Genomic DNA, 19,079 nt, shown 5'->3' with positions numbered 1-19,079 from the left:
TATTAAATTGTTTTAATATTGTCACATCATTCTTTTACAAACTTTCATGGATACACTTTTACTTCTCCATCACCCAGTATTAAAATTAGTTTATGTTATTTCCTTTTTTTTTCTCAGGAGAAGTTTCGGTCTCTAGAAGGACAATCATTTGATGTATTTGTTCCTGTTTCAAACTGCACCTTAGATGTTATCCTTCGAACTGCTTTTTCATACAGGTCAAACTGTCAAACTGCAGGGTAAGTTCAATAAAACTATACCAGCCCCTGGTTTGCTGTTACTGTTTAAAGATTTGTTTCTATTTTACTATTACCTGATATATTTCGAACTCATTACACTGCAAATGTCTTGGTCTCTGGTGATACCGGGGGTTTATTGTAATTTTAATTTGGCTCTGATGATCAGGATGAAAAAATGTCACCAGTCATTATGTATATTTAATTAGCATGTAGTCTATGTTATTTATCAAGAGACACTCCAAGTGACAGATATTGATTGTCCAACAAGATCTTAATAAACTCCAATACTTGGAGAAGGATTAGAAAATGGAATTTCATCATAAGAAATGCAATGTTTTTTTTTTTTATACGTAACAAAATTAATCAACACATAATCAATGATTATTATAAACTACGCATTGGCAAAATAGGGACAACTATAAAGGAGAAATACTTAAGAGTAACATTGGACAGAGATTTTCTATGGAACCATCACTGAGGCAAAATCTGTCACAAAGCGATCAACTAACTAAGCTTTATTTTTTTTCCTTATGTCTCAAGACAGTTAAAGAATAATGCTTTATTATCTCATTTTTAAGCAAGTTTGGAACACAGGTATTGTATAAGACCCCAAACAGAAACGATCAGAACCAGCATGAAAAAGTCCAAAGACATGCCTGCAGATTTCTTCAAACCTGACATTTATCTTAATGACACTTCATTTCGTTGCAGGTTATCAAGGTTTTAAAGTTATAATGGTTTTTAGTTTTTTTTCGAGTGACTGTTGGGTTTTTGGGGGGTTTTTTTCTCTTCTTTTTTCCTTTCTTGTCTTTCATTCATTCATTCTTATTACACAAGTCCATTTATATAGATTTAGTTTGGTGTGTGGTTATTTTTTAAATTCATGTCTGAAATCGCTTTTCCAATTTGTGAAATGGCAGATTTTAGTTGAAGACATTACTCAAATTACCCTGGTCTTTAAGCTCCAATTCCTTTGAACTCACTACCTGAAATAAAAGATTTTATAAATTAAGAATGCCATACTGTTTCTTATATCATCTATTCGACTTGAATAATCAAAAAAGGATAGAATTTTTTTCAGCTGTAACTTTAGGTGATATAATGCTTTTTATACAAATTTAATTCTGCAACAATGAAACAAAAATGAATAGAAATAGAACATAATGTAATTATTCTAATCTATACCAATTGATGGGAGGAAAAGAATACTCTCGAGTGGAATTCTTTCAATCAACGGCTGGGGAATTTTGGCTCCGTGCTCAATGAAATCCTCACATACTTGCCATCTCTTCTAGCCTTTACCTGTGTGGCTGTGTGGTCTTGTGGTGTGATAATCGCCTTCGTACCAGAAGGTCCAGGGTTTGAGTCCTGCTCTGAGCAGTGCATGGTTTACTGACATTCTCTCACCATACTCAGGGGTAAAACGAGTGCCTGGTCGTTTACATTGTTGTCTCCATCAGGAAATAAAAATTGTGATGGTGCCTAACAGATATCATGTTTCATTACACATGTTAAATGTTGCTGTTTACTACTAGGGACCCCTTGTAAAGTGTTTTAGGAGAGATAATAGTATTAAATGGGGAAGGGGAGAGGGGGGGGGGGGGGGGGGGGGAAGAGTCCAAACAGAAATCTCCATTTTTGTACAACATACTGTGCAGCATCTGTTGATAATTTTAAAAATCCTTTTTCATTACAGTGAGCAAATTCAGTACATTAAAAATTTGACTGAACTCATCTATTTATGGACATCTCGGACCTAGTAAGTGGTTTTGTTATATTTTTTTTCTCTTCTTTATTTCTCTTCTGTCCAATTATTGTTCTGCATTGTTTTTTGAGTTTGTTTTGTTTTTGTTTTTTTTACTAATAATAGTTCTTTAGATAGACAGACAATCTTATAAGGAACCCAAAGTGTCATGCAAAGCAAATATAAATAGATGGATACATGCATTATAGTTAAAGATAATATGAAATACGTTTGTCATTACGATGTAGTTCTCCATTGAGGATAAAATGTGCTTGATTTGATTAAATTCTTATTATCCAATGCCTGCTTCACACTAATTGCCCCCAATTCAGTTAAACTAATCATTGATTATTTGAAAATATCCACATATTGATTGTATTATCTTTAAAAAAAAAATTTTTGCCTTTTGGATAGGGCTCGTCAATTCTATTGAAAATCAATAAATCTCTATGTGATGTAATACTTTTACATACAATACATATAAGATCATTGAAATTTAAGGGTCTCCATTGCCCAGTCGGTTTTACTAGCAAAGGTACTAGTCCCAGGTGCAGCCAAGAGTTTTTCGAGCCAAATTTCTATCCAGCAGTGTTTGGGTAGCAGAAAGCACTAGGTGATATACTAGTATTCCATGTCAATGAAAAGAAACCACTTGTTACTTTCCATTTTATGTGACAGAAACTGGGATTAATTCTTGCTCCATGGGCCTTATGGCTCTGTAAAACTGAGAAGAGAATTGAAATTTAGTTACAAATGTCAAGCACCACATAGGGCATCTGTCATGACATTATAAGATGTATAAATGTAGCCAATTATCCCAAATTGTTGAGCCTGGTGCTTATAAATTAGTTAATACTAAATATTTATAATATATGATATGTCAGTTGATTAAGTGCCTTTGTTGAGAAGAGTTAGCTTTTTTTCTTAAACTATTAAAAAGCCTCAAATCGGTATCATGCTGGAATAAAGCAGATACCAAATTGAAAAATGTTAAAATTAAACTCTTTCGCGACGACATCATCAGATCCCGTCGCCTTGGCGTTCCATGAAGGAATATAGATAATCCATCAAACAGGATGTCTGATGTCAACAGGAATCACCCATGTTGTCCAAGTTAGCAAATTGGGGTTTAAGAATCTTGCTCAAGAAATCAACCAAAATCGAAATAATAAGATCATGAAGAAGGCATCAAAATATCTGTCGGATAAAATGCATTTAACAATTTAATCAAATAAACTTTTAGTGAAGAATTTGACTTGATGGGTCACATCTGTAATCATTCAAGTAATGCTTGTATGATTTTATTATGATCTTCTTAAACATTCTTCATCATTAGATTTCTACTCGAGTGTTGTTTTTATTGTGTGTTTTTGGGGGGTTTTTTTGGTTGGTTTTCTTTGTTGTTTTTTTTGTTTTTTTTTTCTCATTTTTGATGCCTTTTTTTTTCAGTACACCAAAAGATTTCAATGAATTTATTTATGGATTAACGTCAAGAGGTAAAAGATTTTACAAGCTTTGCGATGAAGTGCACGAATTTGCAGAAGAGATCATTGACAGGAGAAGAGCTACCTTGGTATGTTGCCTTCAGTGCTCCCAAGTTTGTACAAATAGTCCTTATTGTTGTCTTGGTATTTCTCTGTCTCTCTCTCTCTCTCTCTCTCTCTCTCTCTCTCTCTCTCTCTCTCTCTCTCTCTCTCTCTCTCTCTCTCTCTCTCTCCTTCTCTCTCTCTTTCTCTCTCTCTCTCTCTCTCTCTCTCTCTCTCTCTCTCTCTCTCTCTCTCTCTCTCTCTCTCTCTCTCTCTCTCTCTCTCTCTCTCTCTCTCTCTCTCTCTCTCTCTCTTTCTCCCTCTCTGTCCATGTTTCATTATGTGAAGCAAACAATGTATTTAATTGTGCGGCTATGTGGGTTAGTGGTATGATACTTGCTTTCGGATTGGAAGGTCCTGGGTTCGAGCCTCGCTCGGCACATAGTTGAGTCCTTGGAAAAGGCTCTTTACTCACATTCTCTCACCGTACTCAGGTGTAAAATGAGTACCTGGTCGTTAACAGCGTTGTTTCTGTTGGAAAAAATTGTAATATCGCCAAGAAGGCATCATGTCTTGTTCTACATATTACATGTTGCTGTTGGTCAGGGACCTTTTGTAAAGTGCTTTGAGCATGTTTATAAAAAAAAGCTCAAGCTTTAATTTTCATCACTCTGTAGAAACAAAACAACTGGCTGGATTGATATTGATTTCATGCATTTATTTGACCTACAGGAAGAGTCAAACCAAAGCAATATAGAGAATACCTCCAAAGTCAAAGATTTCCTTGATACTCTTCTCATGGCCAAAGATGAGAATGGAAACGGCATGACTCGACTGGAAATCAGAAGTGAAGTGGACACATTTTTATTTGAAGGTATATTTGCTTGAATTTTGGGGGGGGGGGGGGCATCTTTTTGGATTTTTTATGTATTGCTTTCGTTTAGTTGGGTTGTTTTTTTGTTTGACTGTTTGGTTTTGTATTGCTTGTTTTTTCTCTTCCTTTTTCTCTATGTGTTTATTTTTTGCATTTTCAATTTTCTTTTTCTTTTTTCTTTTTTTCTGTGTGTTTACTTTTGAAAGATTAGAAATCTTTTGCAGTTTTTTAATTTGGGTTTTTTATCTATTTTATTATTTTTGTTTTGTTTTATTTTTATTTTAAATGAACATTTAAACTATGTGATAATGGTATATTTAATGTGACTTAAGTTTAGATCTTTCAGTTTAACAAGAAAGTCGTAAAAGTTTATATGTACAGGATTTGTTTGATATAAATGTTATCATTTATTTAATATGGTTTACGATTTTATTTTCATTCATTTCACAGGCTTTGATACTACGACTAGCGGAACAGCTTGGTCTCTTTACAGCCTTGCCTCACACCCAGAGTGTCAGGAAAGGGTTTACAAGGAGATCATGGAGGTACTGGATGGTAGAGAGGAATTGGAATGGTGAGAATATAATGTATATTGAAAATAATTTGCAATTACTTAATTAATTGATTTTCTTGGTAAAGAATGTTATAAGATTATGTTTTTAAAAAACATTGTTACCAACTAAGCTGGTTCTTAAATGTGTCTTTTCTGATTCTGATTGGAGTTATGTTTTCCCATGCTTTATTCTTAATTAACGCCAATCTGTCAGCATACTTAAAATGTAACTAAGAATTAAAGCAAGAATAGACTTTGACTGCAGAGGATGCAGAGAATATCGTATACTGCACACAAAACGAACGAAGAAGTGCTAAAACAAACATACCAACAAAGGAAACTAATGCCCTTAATAGTGGATCGACAACTATCCTTTTTCGGACACATAGTAAGGAAAGATAAGAATGAATACCTGGCAAGTTGTGGAAAAATACCTGGTAAACGCGCCCGGGGGAGACAAAGAAAAACACTCATAGACCAACTGAAGGGCTTCACCAGCCTAACAATCCAAGAGCTGTTTGAAAAGGCAAGAGACAGGGAGGAATGGAGAGAGATAATTCATGCAGTATCCGAAGCCTGGACCAGGCATGGAACCTAGAAGAAGAAGAAGAAGAAGACTTTGACTAGCTGTATGCTATTTTCAAACCAGGACTTTTTTTTAATTGCGGGAAGTGGCTTGGGCTTGTAAGAAATGGATTTAGTTCATTCAAAAATACCAAGCAAGCTTAGAAATATTTTTCTATAAACTTATCTTTTATATCCCAATAAGTGCTTTGACCTAGAAAATATTTTTGCTGCTCAAAACTGGCTCTAATGAGTGATTTCTTTCTTCACCCTGTATTAGTGAATCCTTTTTGCCTAGTTACACTACATTGTTACAAATAATAGTTGAACAATAACACTCAATCACAAACACGTGCCTCACTTCATAAGTGATATGTTTTAAAGCATTTTTTTTCCCTTTGTGTTTTCACACCCTTAATCAAAACTCAGTAATTAATTGTTTCTTTCTAGCTTCATCTCCTTACCAAGGACTGAAATTGCAAAATATTAAAAAACTATTAGTCTTTAAAGGCAGATGGCATATTGAGCCAATGATTATCAAAATTTCGCTAGCATTGAAAGAACAATAAGAATTACTTGCTACCCTTTGGATATGTCAGATCTAACAGAACTAGCAGTCCTGTCACTGCTGGGTGGAGAAAGAGGTCAGACAAAAACATGATTTAGCTCATATTCGAAACTGATTTGCCTGCGTTGCGCTGCCTGTGAGTTATTTTAGTGGTTCGTCAGTTAAGCTATAAGGGCGTCCAATGAAGAGTGTTTCTTTGAAACTATTTCTACCAAGAACGCATCAATATGTATCCATTGCGTTACAGCAAAATAGCTTGCAGTTGAACGTTTTTAGAGAAGAAAAAAAAAATAACTGGTAAGGTCCACTATGGAGGGTAATTTCTATTTGGATGGCTTGAACATGTAACTTTTTTGTATACACATCAGGCATCTTCTGGTCATATATTCCATTTTCTGCATATGGGCAAAAGTCACCTGCTTAGATAGAGGTGCCAAGTCTCCCAATTGGCATTAGGGAAATTTATCCCTCCCCCTTCCCCCCTCTTTTTTTTCCACTTCAACTGAATGAAAATAATAAATAAAATGTTACTTTACTCATCTAAGGTGAAATTCATACTAGGTCTGTCACTAAGAAAGACTAAGATAATACTATCAAAATGATACTATACGTCATGCTGTCAAAATTAGATTATTATAATGTTCTGTTGTATGGCTTTTCGCAACATAATCTGAGACGTCCGCAGATGGTCTAGAACAGTTGCTGCCAAACTAGTATTCATGAAGCATTGGTGTGATTCTACCAGAACTCTGCTTCATGGGCTGCATTGGCTGCCCGTTAAGAAAAGTAATAAATTCAAAGCTTTCGTTTTAGTGTATTGTTGTCTTGAAGGTACTGGCCCTCCCTACCTTTCGGAACTAATTGAAGGATATCCAAAACCCTGTCCCGTACGTTTGGCCAGTGATCTTACTAAACTAGTTCCCTCAAATATGAAAAATAAAAAGCTGGAATGGGATTTTTTACACATTTTGTGCCATCTATTTGAAATGCCTTACAAGAGCATTCATGAAAAAGATTGTCTATTTATAACTGTTTGCTTAAAACTTACCGGTTTTGATTTTAGAAGATGTAATGAGAAGCAAGATAGGCATCTGATTTGTATTGTGTGTATGTCTCTGTGTTGTGTGTGTGTGTGTGTGTGTGTGTGTGTGTGTGTGTGTGTGTGTGTGTATGTGTTACAGCCAAGGTAATTTGTAATTTTAGCATTTAGAATCTGATGCTGGAGTTACAGTGCTGTATTATTATTATTATTATTATTATTATTATTATTATTATTATTATTATTTATTATTATTATTATTATTATTATTATTATTATTATTATTATTATTATTATTATTATAATTTAGGTACCTATTATCCATAGAGCAGTCCTGCAAAGAAATAATGGTAAAATGGACACGGGGCTTTCAGGTGTTTATGTAATTCCTTATCCTGTCAGTCATCTATTGACACTCATCTACTGTACCTCATTAAACAAAATTAGACATTTTTACTTTGATAACTCTTGCATGGTGACAGATTGACAACAGTAACAGTAAGATTACATGGTTTTGAAACAATTAGGAACATGATTTTGAAATACTGTTTCCTTTCAGTTCACGAGAAAATGTTTTAAAACGTGTGAAATTAAATATTAAACACTGTCAGAATTTTTAATCAAGCACTATTAAGCAACATCCATAATAGTAGAAAATGTTTTGGTTTACTTTTATATGGAAAAGCCCTATGGCCTGCATGAGATGTAAGATAAGCCTTCAGCTTGTGCTTGTTTTTAGATATGATCTACGATAGGTTTTTGCTTGGGCTGCCTGATTTGTACCATTTCATTCATATTTTTAAGTGCAATTGATTTAGAAAGTAATTGTTAATGTTCTCCTTTTTGTTCCAGTTACAATGTTTAAATGAATGGTTACAATTGTTTTCTATAAACTAACAATTTTAACATTGTTTTTCTAATTGTCAAACTAAGATTACGGAAAACAGATTTTAGAGTTATGTTTGTGACCTTAACCTCCTGGTGTTGTTATAGCTAGAAACTGAAAATTGACCATAATATACGTTTTTATTAATATTGAATTGATGTAGTTTATTAAACTGCAAAATAAAAAAGAAATCATGATTGTAATATTTTGGCTTTATAATTCAATTTCGAAGATTTGGTTCTCCCTGTCATAATGACCATATAGAGACAGTAGGTCACAAATATGTAGACAGCTTCAGATATATTTGAATATTAGTCTCTAAAAGCTGTATAGTTGGTTTAGCCAACTGGTGTTTTCTCCTTTGTAGACAAGGACGCTTGGTTTTGTCCCAACCCTGGCCGGAAACCCTAGATGAAAGGGAAACAGTCAAATATATAGTTAGAGTTTTGGGAGCTGATATTTTTTTTCTTGTAAATCATCTCTCTATTATGCTCCTTACTGTGTTTTGTTTACATTTTATATATGATTTGTAAACATTTGAGTGTATTCCTCTTAGTAGGGACCTGTGCTTGTGTCTTGGTGAGACTTTTAGGTAATCTCAAACTAAGTACTTTGATAGTATGCTCTTGGAATCTTTATCTGTTCCCTATTTGAACCAATTCCCCTGTGTCTTGCCTTTTCTTTGGGTGCTTTAATTGTAATTCTACTTTACTATCCCATTTTCTTCCTTTTTACTGGTGCTGATATGATCTTAATGTGTTGCAAGCGCCATAAAACCCTTTAAAAACAAAAACAAAAACAGTCTTGAGCATTGAATCATCATTGACTCATGATGCTCGAATTAATTACCAAGAATATTTCTATATCAAAAATATATAAGACGTCAGGCAAGTTATTGTTTGACTCTTTTCCTTCATATCCATTTCTTACTTTTAGTTCTAACATTAGCTTAATGTGCTTTTTATTTATTTATTTTTCTAAAAATCGTTTGACTTATCTTTTTTTCATTATTTATCACTTTTAGAGTGAGAGAGGGGGGGGGGAGGTATGAAAAGATAATTTTTAAATTTTGATTTATCTCTGCAAAAGAAACAAGTCATATACAAGTACAACGTGAACATTGCGCAATATATTATTAAATTTATCAGAAGAAAAAAAGAAATATTTTAAGTTTTGCAACTTTGATAACAATTAAATTTATAGTTAAAGATCTGAACAAGTGTGTATGAAAGGTGCCAGACAAAGCAAGAAAGAAAAATTCAAAAAAATAAACCATCTCAAAAAATCAGTCAACCTTGACGGGTGATCGAACCTCAGACCTTCTGATTCCCAGTTTCTTGGCATCAGAGAATGTTTCAGCTTATATGTCTCTATAAATTCACCTTCCGTTTATTAATTGCATTTGTTTTTGAGACAATTGCTGTGATGAACCTCATCTTGAAATTTATTTAATCCGTTTCATAAGTAATCCCATTTGTAAAAGTGTGACCTTATTTTAGAAAGAAAGGAAGAAAGAAAGACTGCATTTGGACTTGGATTTAAATTTTCAGTAATTCACTCTCTTCTCTCCCTTCTTAATGTTTGGTTATGATATCCATTAGGAATTTAAACGGATTAACACTCTTTAACAAGTAGATTATGACATTGCTTAAAGATCAATGTAACCCACCCACTAAACATGACTGTGAATATAAAAAACAAGGAGGGGTGAGGTTGTTATGATGCTTTTCTATTGAGATTCAGTTCTTGACATTAGGTATGGATATATGAAATCGCCACAACAATGAGTTGATGTGAGTGACAATCATTATGGACCATAGCTCAAACTTTGACTCAAAGATGGTGCGCAAGTGGATGTTGAGAATGAGATTTGTATGGCATGAATCTTGCGACTCTGTTAGGATGAAATCAAATTTTAAAAAGACTGCTTTTGGACTTTCTTCAGTATTTTCTTTTCTTATGCACATGTAATTGCATGCAAGCTAACTTTAGGCTCATAATCTTTTGATTATTCCTCATGATGTTCCTTTTCTTGGCATTTATATGACCTAAAAGTATTGTAAGCACTATTCTATTCTTACAAACACAATAGGACAGAAAAGTCGGGACCTCACACCTTCTACTTTTCCAGTTCCAAACTCATTGGAACTGTTGTGTAACCAGTTCTTTGGAGGACTAATAATGAATAGGTTACGTATTTTAATCATAAGTGACATAACTATTTCAGTAGCAGGATGAATAGGCAGATTCTTATGATTATGGGACATAAAAGAGCGAGGATGGATAATCTTTATTGACAACCTGCGCTCTGAAACTAGAAGATCAATTACACAAGGTATGTATCCAGTCCTCCAGAAGAGTGGTTTTACACTTCCAATGAGATTGGAACCAGTTTTTTAAAATCACCCTGTTGTTCCCTATTTTTCCATTGATCAATGTCCTTCATGACCATGTCTACATGCCTATGACTACATCCTTTAATCATTTGTGACCTACCACTTCAATCTGGTATTAAATCAGAATGAAGCATGTCATAAGTAAATTTAAAATCAAACAACCAAAAATGAGACATTTTTAGGGGTTGAGGTCCCATGTTTGAGAGTTTTTGCCAAGATGAGGGTCATTTAAATAGATCGTTATTTGAAGGACGAGTTTTTCAGCCAAATTTTAAAATACAAGTTTTTCCAGAGTACGGCAGTAAACTATTTGAACACTATTTAAAAAACCATATTTATTATCTACTATAGAGAATATATAAGTTTCTAATTTTGGTCTTCTGTATTCAATTTTCAGCATCTACTTTACTATTACCACATAATATTGTGTTGAGGCAGAGGGTCACAATTGATCAATTACATGACTATCCATTTTACTCACTCGAGTTCTTATGATTGAACAATCAAACAATTCCTATAATGGTTAAATCAAAGGAGCTAAGCGCTCTCATAAATTGGACAGTTTTTTACAGGATGTGTTTTGCCATTAATTGAAATTTTGCATACTAATGCTTTAAACAACTGTATTATTCGTTGTATTATTGTTAAAATAATGCATAAACTATTACCAATATATATTATTTTTAGGATTATCTGACCCTTCAATTCACATATTGTTTTATTTGTACTCTTTTTGACTTACATAACTTATGCCTCTTGGCTCCTGGCGGAGCATAGGGCCTCAACAGCACTCTTCCATCTTCTTCTGTCCTTGGCGCAGACCTTTGCCTCACTCCAGGTAAGATTCCTCCTCCTCTAGGTTCCATGCCTGGTCCAGGCTTCGGATACTGCATGAATTATCTCTCTCCATTCCTCCCTGTCTCTTGCTTTTTCAAACAGCTCTTGGATTGTTAGGTTGGTGAAGCCCTTCAGTTGGTCTATGAGTGTTTTTCTTTGTCTCCCCCGGGCGCGTTTACCAGGTATTTTTCCACAACTTGCCAGGTATTCATTTTTATCTTTCCTTACTATGTGTCCGAAAAAGGATAGTTGTCGATCCGCTATTAAGGGCATTAGTTTCCTTTGTTGGTATGTTTGTTTTAGCACTTCTTCGTTCGTTTTGTGTGCAGTATACGATATTCTCTGCATCCTTCTCAAGCACCACATTTCAAAAGCTTCAATGTTCTTTTGTGTTTCTGCATTTGTAGTCCAGCTTTCGCATCCGTATAACAAGATTGGCCACACGTAGCACTTCAAGACTCGAATCTAATCCCGAACGACATCTGTTTGTTTTTCAAAATGTTTCCCAGGTCCATGAAGGCCTGTTTGGCTTGAGTTATTCAGGTAAGATTGGAGACACTCAAATCTTGGTGAAGGCTTCTCCTCCATGTCTGTTTTTGACGACCCCTTTTCCTCTTGCCCTGTGGGTTCCATTCGAGAGCCTGCGTGGTTATATTGCAGGGCTCTTTCCGCAGGGTATGGCCAACCCTATACTCATTTTAAAGCCTTATAATACATTGTTCTTGCAATTCACCTGTTTTTTGTTCCATTGGATCTTTTAAGTATGTTTACAATAAATTCCCATACTGGGGTCTTTGTGATAATGGAAAGGATAAAAAAAAAGCAGTCAAGTCAAAATCCTAACTTGTCTCTTTCCGCATAACTTTCCGATCTGAATTTGAATTTTTCCAGGAATGAGACTGTTTGGTCTCTTTTAGGCTCTCTTGAGATTTTTTTCTACTGAAATAAGATTGTTTTTTGTTTTGAATTTTTCCAGGAATGAGACTGTTTGGTCTCTTTTAGGCTCTCTTGAGATTTTTTTCTACTGAAATAAGATTGTTTTTTGTTTTTTTTTTCTCTTCTACAGAATATCTTTTTAGTTTTAGCCTTGTATTATCACTTGCCTTTACTTCATTATAACAACTCAACCTATCTTAGTGAGGGTTGCTTAGGTCAAAGGCCTTTGAATAACCTGTGAGGAATAAACATTGAAAAAGGTTCGGGTCAAAAGTTCCCTGATATGATCATGATATTATATTACGGTGTCTGCTTCTAAATTTGTGGATTTTAATGTATTTTAAGTTATAAATTTATCTTTGAGTTCTCAATATATAATTCATCTATTCTGCATAAATCTAGTTTACGTCATGTTTTCTCTTTACTTTTAAGAACATGACAAAATCTTTTTTGTAATTCTAATTCTCATAGGAACATGAATCTTTTGGTGCCACACATGTACTCATAAACTCAAAGTTATAAGCATTTAAAGGCTTTATTTTATATCTGTAGTGGAAACCTACTTTAAACTGTGTTGTTGACTTAAATAACATGATTTCATCGACATAAATGCTTTTGACTTTTAATTTTCTCATGAAATCTTAATTTAACATTTTGATATAATGTCAAAATTAGGAATTGTGGGCTTTTGATTTCAATACTATCTGGTTTGTTTTAGTTATTATTTAATTTATTTTTTTTTAGGAAGGGGAGGGGGGGGGGGGGGGGGGGGGAAGAAACTTTTGCTGTTTTGTTTTGTTGGGTAAGGGGGGGGGGGGGGGGTTGGGGGGGTTGGTCGATTTTTACTCCAGAAATTTATTATTACATGCAATTTCAAAGAAAAATTGCTTTCCTTATTTCAGTGACATTTTTTGTATTGAATGATATCCTCTGTCTTTGCCATTTTCTACCCTCTGCTATATTGTCATCGGTGTGTGTAATCTTCTCAGGGTGTAATCTTGTTGTAACCTTTACATTTCTGATATGTTTTTACTACACATTAGATATGAAAAATCTTCTTTGATGAATTCTTGTAGTACTGACAGTACTGATATCTAGAACTTGAGAAGGAATTAAGATATTGATGTTGACCTGTTTGCGACCAAAGTCCTCGATATTCCTATCATTACCACCAGATGAAGGTTGACATATATTGATGTGTAACTCTATCTCCTTGGCAGACTAGGATGTAGGATGACTGGATCTGAAGCAGAGTTTTTACTGTATTACAATAATTTTCAGTGTTCATTATCAGACACGATATTTTATTGAATGTTGACCAGTAATCATCCATCATTCTCCTGACCCAGGTGGTCGTAGAGTAGACATGAGAGATGACTTTGCAGTAAGGGCCTTCCATCCAGATCTGTCCTCAGCTTTCCTCATTAGTGTTGGGCTGTCCATCTTTATCCATTCCTTTACATTATCCACCCAGCACTTTGTACTTCAGTACATATAATTCAAAGGAATAGTGTAGGGAACTGTAAATATCACCATAAGAAAGTGTGATGAATTAAAGAGCAATTTTTATTTCCATAATTAAAGATTTGCGAACCTTTAAATCATCTATATTTCCATTTCAATTTGTTATAATGTTATCTGCAGCTTGGTAACATGAATTATTTAATTACCATTACTGAAGGGCTGACATGACAAAACTAGAGTACACGACTATGTGTATCAAGGAAGCCATGCGGTGCCACACAGTTGTGCCTTTCATTGAACGTAAATTGAATGAACCTCTTGTGTTTAATGGTCATGAGATACCAACAGGTATATCTTTTTATATCTTTTTATTAAGATTATATCCAATATCATTTCTATCGAAAACACCACCTACCTCGTGTATTGTCACAGAGAGATTGTGTGTGTGTGTGAGAGAGAGAGAGAGAGAGAGAGAGAGAGAGAGAGAGAGAGAGAGAGAGAGAAAGAGAGAGAGAGAGAGATCTTCACTTTTAAACAGGAATAAAACAGGATGGTTGTATAGCAGTTTCATTGTATTGATATTACTGTTGTTATTATTATAATCATCATCATCATAATTATTATTGTTACTATTATTATTAATATTGTTATTATTATTATAATTATTATTATTATTATTATTATTATTATTATTATTATTATTATTATTATTATATTATTATTATTATTATTATTATTATTATTATTATTATTATTATTATTATTCTTATTATTATTATTATTATTATTATTATTGTTATTATTGATATCATTACTTTTATTGTCATTACTATTGCTATTAAATATCTATTGTTATAATCATTGAGCTCATGTGTTTTCTCAGACACTTTGGTAGCTGTACACATTTGGGATCTTCACCACAATCCACATGTGTGGGACAGGCCCCATGAATATGACCCTGAGAGATTCAATCAGGAAAATCAAATCAAGTTGGATCCTTTCCAATTTTTACCTTTTTCCGCAGGTTCAAGGTTAGCAACTTCCTTTTTAAATATTTGATATTTATAAAGCTATTTGTTGTTAATTGTAAGAGACAAATCAGAACCATTTGAATGTTCAAATATACAAATTTTGAAAGAAATGGAGCTAAAATGATAATGTTTTAATGTTGCAAGATGTGGCTGTGAACGTATCATGTGAACGTATCAAAGAGAATTGCAATGCCATATGTACTAAAATTTGGCTTTGGGGATACTGGCATTATTGCCAAGCTGACAATGAAAATGTGCCTCATGTGCTCCAGGCGTGCTCAATTTTTTAAATTGTGAATAGATACAGATGCTGGCCTCATTACACAGATATCACGAAGAAACTCTATGTAAATGCCAATGACCTTCGGAATTTTTTTGTAGAATTTGTTACCAGCATCGTAATTCACTTTTGATCTACTTCAAGGGAACACAAGAAAAAGAAGAATAAAGAAATGTGTGGAATATACCTGCAACAAAGAAACATTATGGTCTAGATAACTCAAAACCAATAGTTCACAAACCACAGACTTTTCAACAAAATAGTCATTCAAGGTTTCAACTGTTGTTCTGCTGTACGTCTCAATTTTTCATTTTGGCCACACAGGTTTACTTCATATTAGATTTGTAACTTACGATGACTCGCAATCATAAGCAGTTTTTAAACCTGAAACTTAATAGAAGACTCTGGTTTAAGTTTTCATATATGAAGTAAACACGTGCTGGCTAAAATGAGAGAGAAGAAAAAGTGTTTTGTCAATGTACATCAATGTCAAGTTTCAGTGACAAGACAATTTCAAATTTCCAATATTATTTTGTTACGAGTCATCTTTATGTTTAACTCTATACAGATGGGGGTAGACTTTTCTCTAACCTGGAATCACATCTTACTATTTTCACTAAACGGGTGATGCGTCTGGGATCTAGGTGTCGAGTTTCATTGCTGTTGTTTCAACCTAACATCATACATTAATGTTTTCAGCTAAAGGCAGTGAGATGGATGCATCTTGAAGCCCGTGTTGCCTCGCTGTAACCGCACTCTTAAGGAAACTGCTAGGTCCGAAGTTGTAGTTATAGTAAGATGAAAATATAACAATTTATGACAGAAACGGTTCACCCTCAATAAAAGGGTTAATTCTTCTTAACATTCTTATTTATTGTTATACGTTTTTAATGAATTTACTTTGACTAAGCGATTCCCCCCCCCCCCCCCCCCCCCCCCCCCCCCCCCCCCCCCCTTCTCCTCCATTTTTATACCACCAGAAACTGCATTGGGCAAAACTTTGCAATGAATGAAATGAGAGTAATTGTATCGTCTATAATCAAGAAGTAAGTGTTATATTTGAGAGTTATTGATTTTTGAAATTTATTTATCTATTTGAATTACATGTATTTGACTTTTGTTCATATTTGTGCTTTGACCTCTGAAGTTTAAGTGCATTGTGTCATGATTAGCAGCACATTTATAAGACGACCTGTAATGGAATTTATTTATCGCCTTGTGGTCTTTTGGTATCATACTCACATTTCAGATCTGTGGGTCCCGGTTTATGGGAGTCCATTGTGGGAGTGAATTGACTCTCTACTCACTTGCTCACACAGCACTAAGTTGTAAAGTGAGTACTTGGCCAGTGACAGGGTTGTCTTTGTCAAAGGAAAAATTTAATTTTACATTCCAGGGCCTCATGTCCCGCTACATTTTAAATTTTGCTGTTTGCTTGGGACATTTTGTAAAGTTTTGAGCACATTAAGTGGATAACGCTTGATATAAAAGCATTATTTTTAGTTTTTTGTTTTTGTTCTTTTTAGATTTAGATGTGGGATTAGAGTGGTTCACTTTCTTAATGAATTTTAAGCGTGATGTCGGCATAGTAGTCCAGTCTTATTGAATTTAAGTTTGATGTAATCATAGTCCACTGTTGATGAATTTAAATGTGATTTCAGCATAGTCCACAATGGTAGCTTAGTCCACTGTTTATGAATTTAAGTTTGATGTCAGTGGTAGGACATTGTAATGAATTTCAGAGCTACTCATCTCCAAAGGCTGAGGTTAAATATTCAACAACTGGTAGACATAACAATGATATATTTGGAACTCCCTCCAGCTTATTCTTAATATAATAAACATTCATGAAAAAGTCCACGATCTATATTTTTTTTAAGTGCCACAAACTAAATTGAGCTCTTGTAGAAGATATTAGGCAGAAGTGATTGATATCTTTAAAATTTGCCCAACTTTTTATCTATTTAAATGCTTTTGAAACCATGAAACAATACTTTATTTCACCTGTCAAATTATAAGCAACAATGTGCTTTGTGTTACCGTGAAGTTTGTGTTGTAAAAAAAAAAAAATACATTTTGATATAGAACTCATCAACTACTGTGGTAGAATTTTTATGTGACTATCTGGTCTTGTGGTATGACACTCGTCTTCAGATCTAAAGATTCTGGGTTCAAGCCCCGCTCTGAGCAGCAAATGGTTGAGTCCTTGAAAAAGGCTCTTTACTCACATTCTTTCACTGTACTCAGGTGTAAAATAAGTACCTGGCCGTTAACAGGATTGTCTCTGTCAGAAAAAATTGTAATATTGCCTAATAGGCATCATTTCTTGTCCTACATGTTACGTACTGCTGTCAGCCCTTTGTATAGCGATTTGAGCTCATTAAATGGATATTGCACTATATAAAAGCTCAAGTGTGTAATAAAAAAGTACCTGGCATTAATAAATAAATCCAAAAACTCAAAACTTGGCAAATCAAGGGACTGTTGTTTTCCATAAGTACAAAAAGAAACCAGATTTGAAGTCTTGATTCTTTTCATATAGCTCTACGAGGATTTATATATAAAAGTCATCCATTGTGCCCCCAATTATAACTTTTCATGTTGGCCTCATTTTGTAACTGCATGTTTTGTGTGATTTCTTTCAGTTTTAAATTGGAGAGTGATAAAGATCATCAGCCACGGAAATTCTATTCAGTGACAATCAAGACAGAAAACGGAGCTAAGATTTATGCTTCACCTCGATAACTTAAAATGGCTTGTACAACGTTATCTTACTTTACTTAAATTATCTTAAACTGAAATTATTCAGTATCACTTGTTTTAGAGTGCTTAAGTTACTTAATTGCTTATCTTAAGTCACTTTGTTTTTTTTTTGTTGACATCATTAGGAATATCTTATATGGTAGGTTTTGTTGCATTTTTTTAAATTTCTATTTATTTTTTTAACTTATTCATGCCTGTCTTTTTTATTATATTGTTTTTTACTCGCGTTTTGCATGGTAAGCTTTTATTTCCATTTGTTGTCCAGTCCCCATGCTTTGAATTTTTATTACTTACTCTTTCCATTATCAGTTGGTCATGCCAAGATTAAGTTACATAAACTTGCCCAATGCTGGTGGTTTTCCTCGGATCCGTGGAAATCCGCGATTTTTGTGTCAGAGGAGGAATTTCCTCTTTTTTTTAAACTTATATTTCCCTCCATCAAATGTACTGGCAGTGAGAGATTCGATGTGTGGTGGAACAAATAGCAGTTTCCCACTCTCTAGAAGTTAGCAAGAGTATCAATGATAGTTTATCATCTCAATTGCTCTAAAAATGTGTGTGTGTGTGGGGGGGGGGGGGGGGGTGTAAGTTGTGGTAATGAGTTATGAGGATGAAGGAAGATTGAAAATTATTATTAAATCAAGACATTGTTGAGTTTGCCTGTAAGGGTGAAACAGGAAGTGAACAAACCCTTGTTTATTTTTGGATAACAAAAAAAAACATCGTTGAAGGATTTATTCACATAATTATTATATCAAGGATAATAATAATAAATCAAGATAGAGGATGAGTTTACACTCAACATCCCCCCATAAACTCATCCCGCATGACTTTTAAAAAAAAAAGGTTTACATCGTATAGAACCATCATGTTACAAGTTACAATATAAAACATGAAGTAATGGTAGGATATGAATTAAGTCATGAAAGATGTTGAAATAGCATCAGCATCATTTTGATAATGATTTATTTAGATTTAGATGAGATGCTATTAGATTGGTAGCATTAACTTGTTCAGTATTCAAAATCTTAGAAGAAAAGTGATTAATGGAAAGCAACTGTGTAAATTCCCTTTAGGTAGAAATTTTATAAGTCTTATCTCCCTTGGTTATTGAGTTATGCTCTATCTAACACAAAAATTGAGTAGGTAATAGATTGAATCAAAATAAAATGAAAAGAAGATGTGGGACTTTCACATGTAATCTCAATATGCATTAGAATGATATTCTTGAAAAGAGAAAAAGTGCAGTTTATATTCAATACAAATAAAATATATGATTATATTCATGTTTAAAAAAAAAAAAAAAAATTTTTGAGTTGTTTTTAACAAACATCTGGTAGTACATGATTTTTATTCTCCCATTAAAATTGAAATGAACTTGT

General features: G+C 33.8%; 1 protein-coding gene across 2 annotated transcripts in view; it reads left to right on the top strand.

The window, feature by feature from the left end:
- LOC144971311 (ultra-long-chain fatty acid omega-hydroxylase-like) overlaps positions 1 to 19,079 on the top strand; it is a 26,199-nt gene extending 7,120 nt beyond the window's left edge. The window contains exons 4-14 of one of the 2 annotated variants that reach the window (XM_078911956.1): positions 118 to 236; positions 1,933 to 1,995; positions 3,430 to 3,553; positions 4,239 to 4,380; positions 4,831 to 4,954; positions 7,790 to 7,809; positions 11,164 to 11,224; positions 13,841 to 13,971; positions 14,507 to 14,654; positions 15,915 to 15,980; positions 17,580 to 19,079. In XM_078911956.1, coding sequence (XP_078768082.1) covers positions 118 to 236; positions 1,933 to 1,995; positions 3,430 to 3,553; positions 4,239 to 4,380; positions 4,831 to 4,954; positions 7,790 to 7,809; positions 11,164 to 11,224; positions 13,841 to 13,971; positions 14,507 to 14,654; positions 15,915 to 15,980; positions 17,580 to 17,679 — 1,098 coding nt within the window. In that variant the 3' untranslated portion in view covers positions 17,680 to 19,079. The remainder of the gene's footprint in view (positions 1 to 117; positions 237 to 1,932; positions 1,996 to 3,429; positions 3,554 to 4,238; positions 4,381 to 4,830; positions 4,955 to 7,789; positions 7,810 to 11,163; positions 11,225 to 13,840; positions 13,972 to 14,506; positions 14,655 to 15,914; positions 15,981 to 17,579) is intronic. The other variant, XM_078911957.1, reaches the window with a different exon arrangement.

Source organism: Berghia stephanieae, chromosome 4, assembly GCF_034508935.2.
Source record: "Berghia stephanieae isolate SIO BIC M18660-M18661 chromosome 4, UCSD_Bste_1.3, whole genome shotgun sequence".
NCBI classification, from domain to species: Eukaryota; Metazoa; Mollusca; class Gastropoda; order Nudibranchia; family Aeolidiidae; genus Berghia; species Berghia stephanieae.
This window is presented reverse-complemented; position numbering and strand designations above follow the sequence as displayed.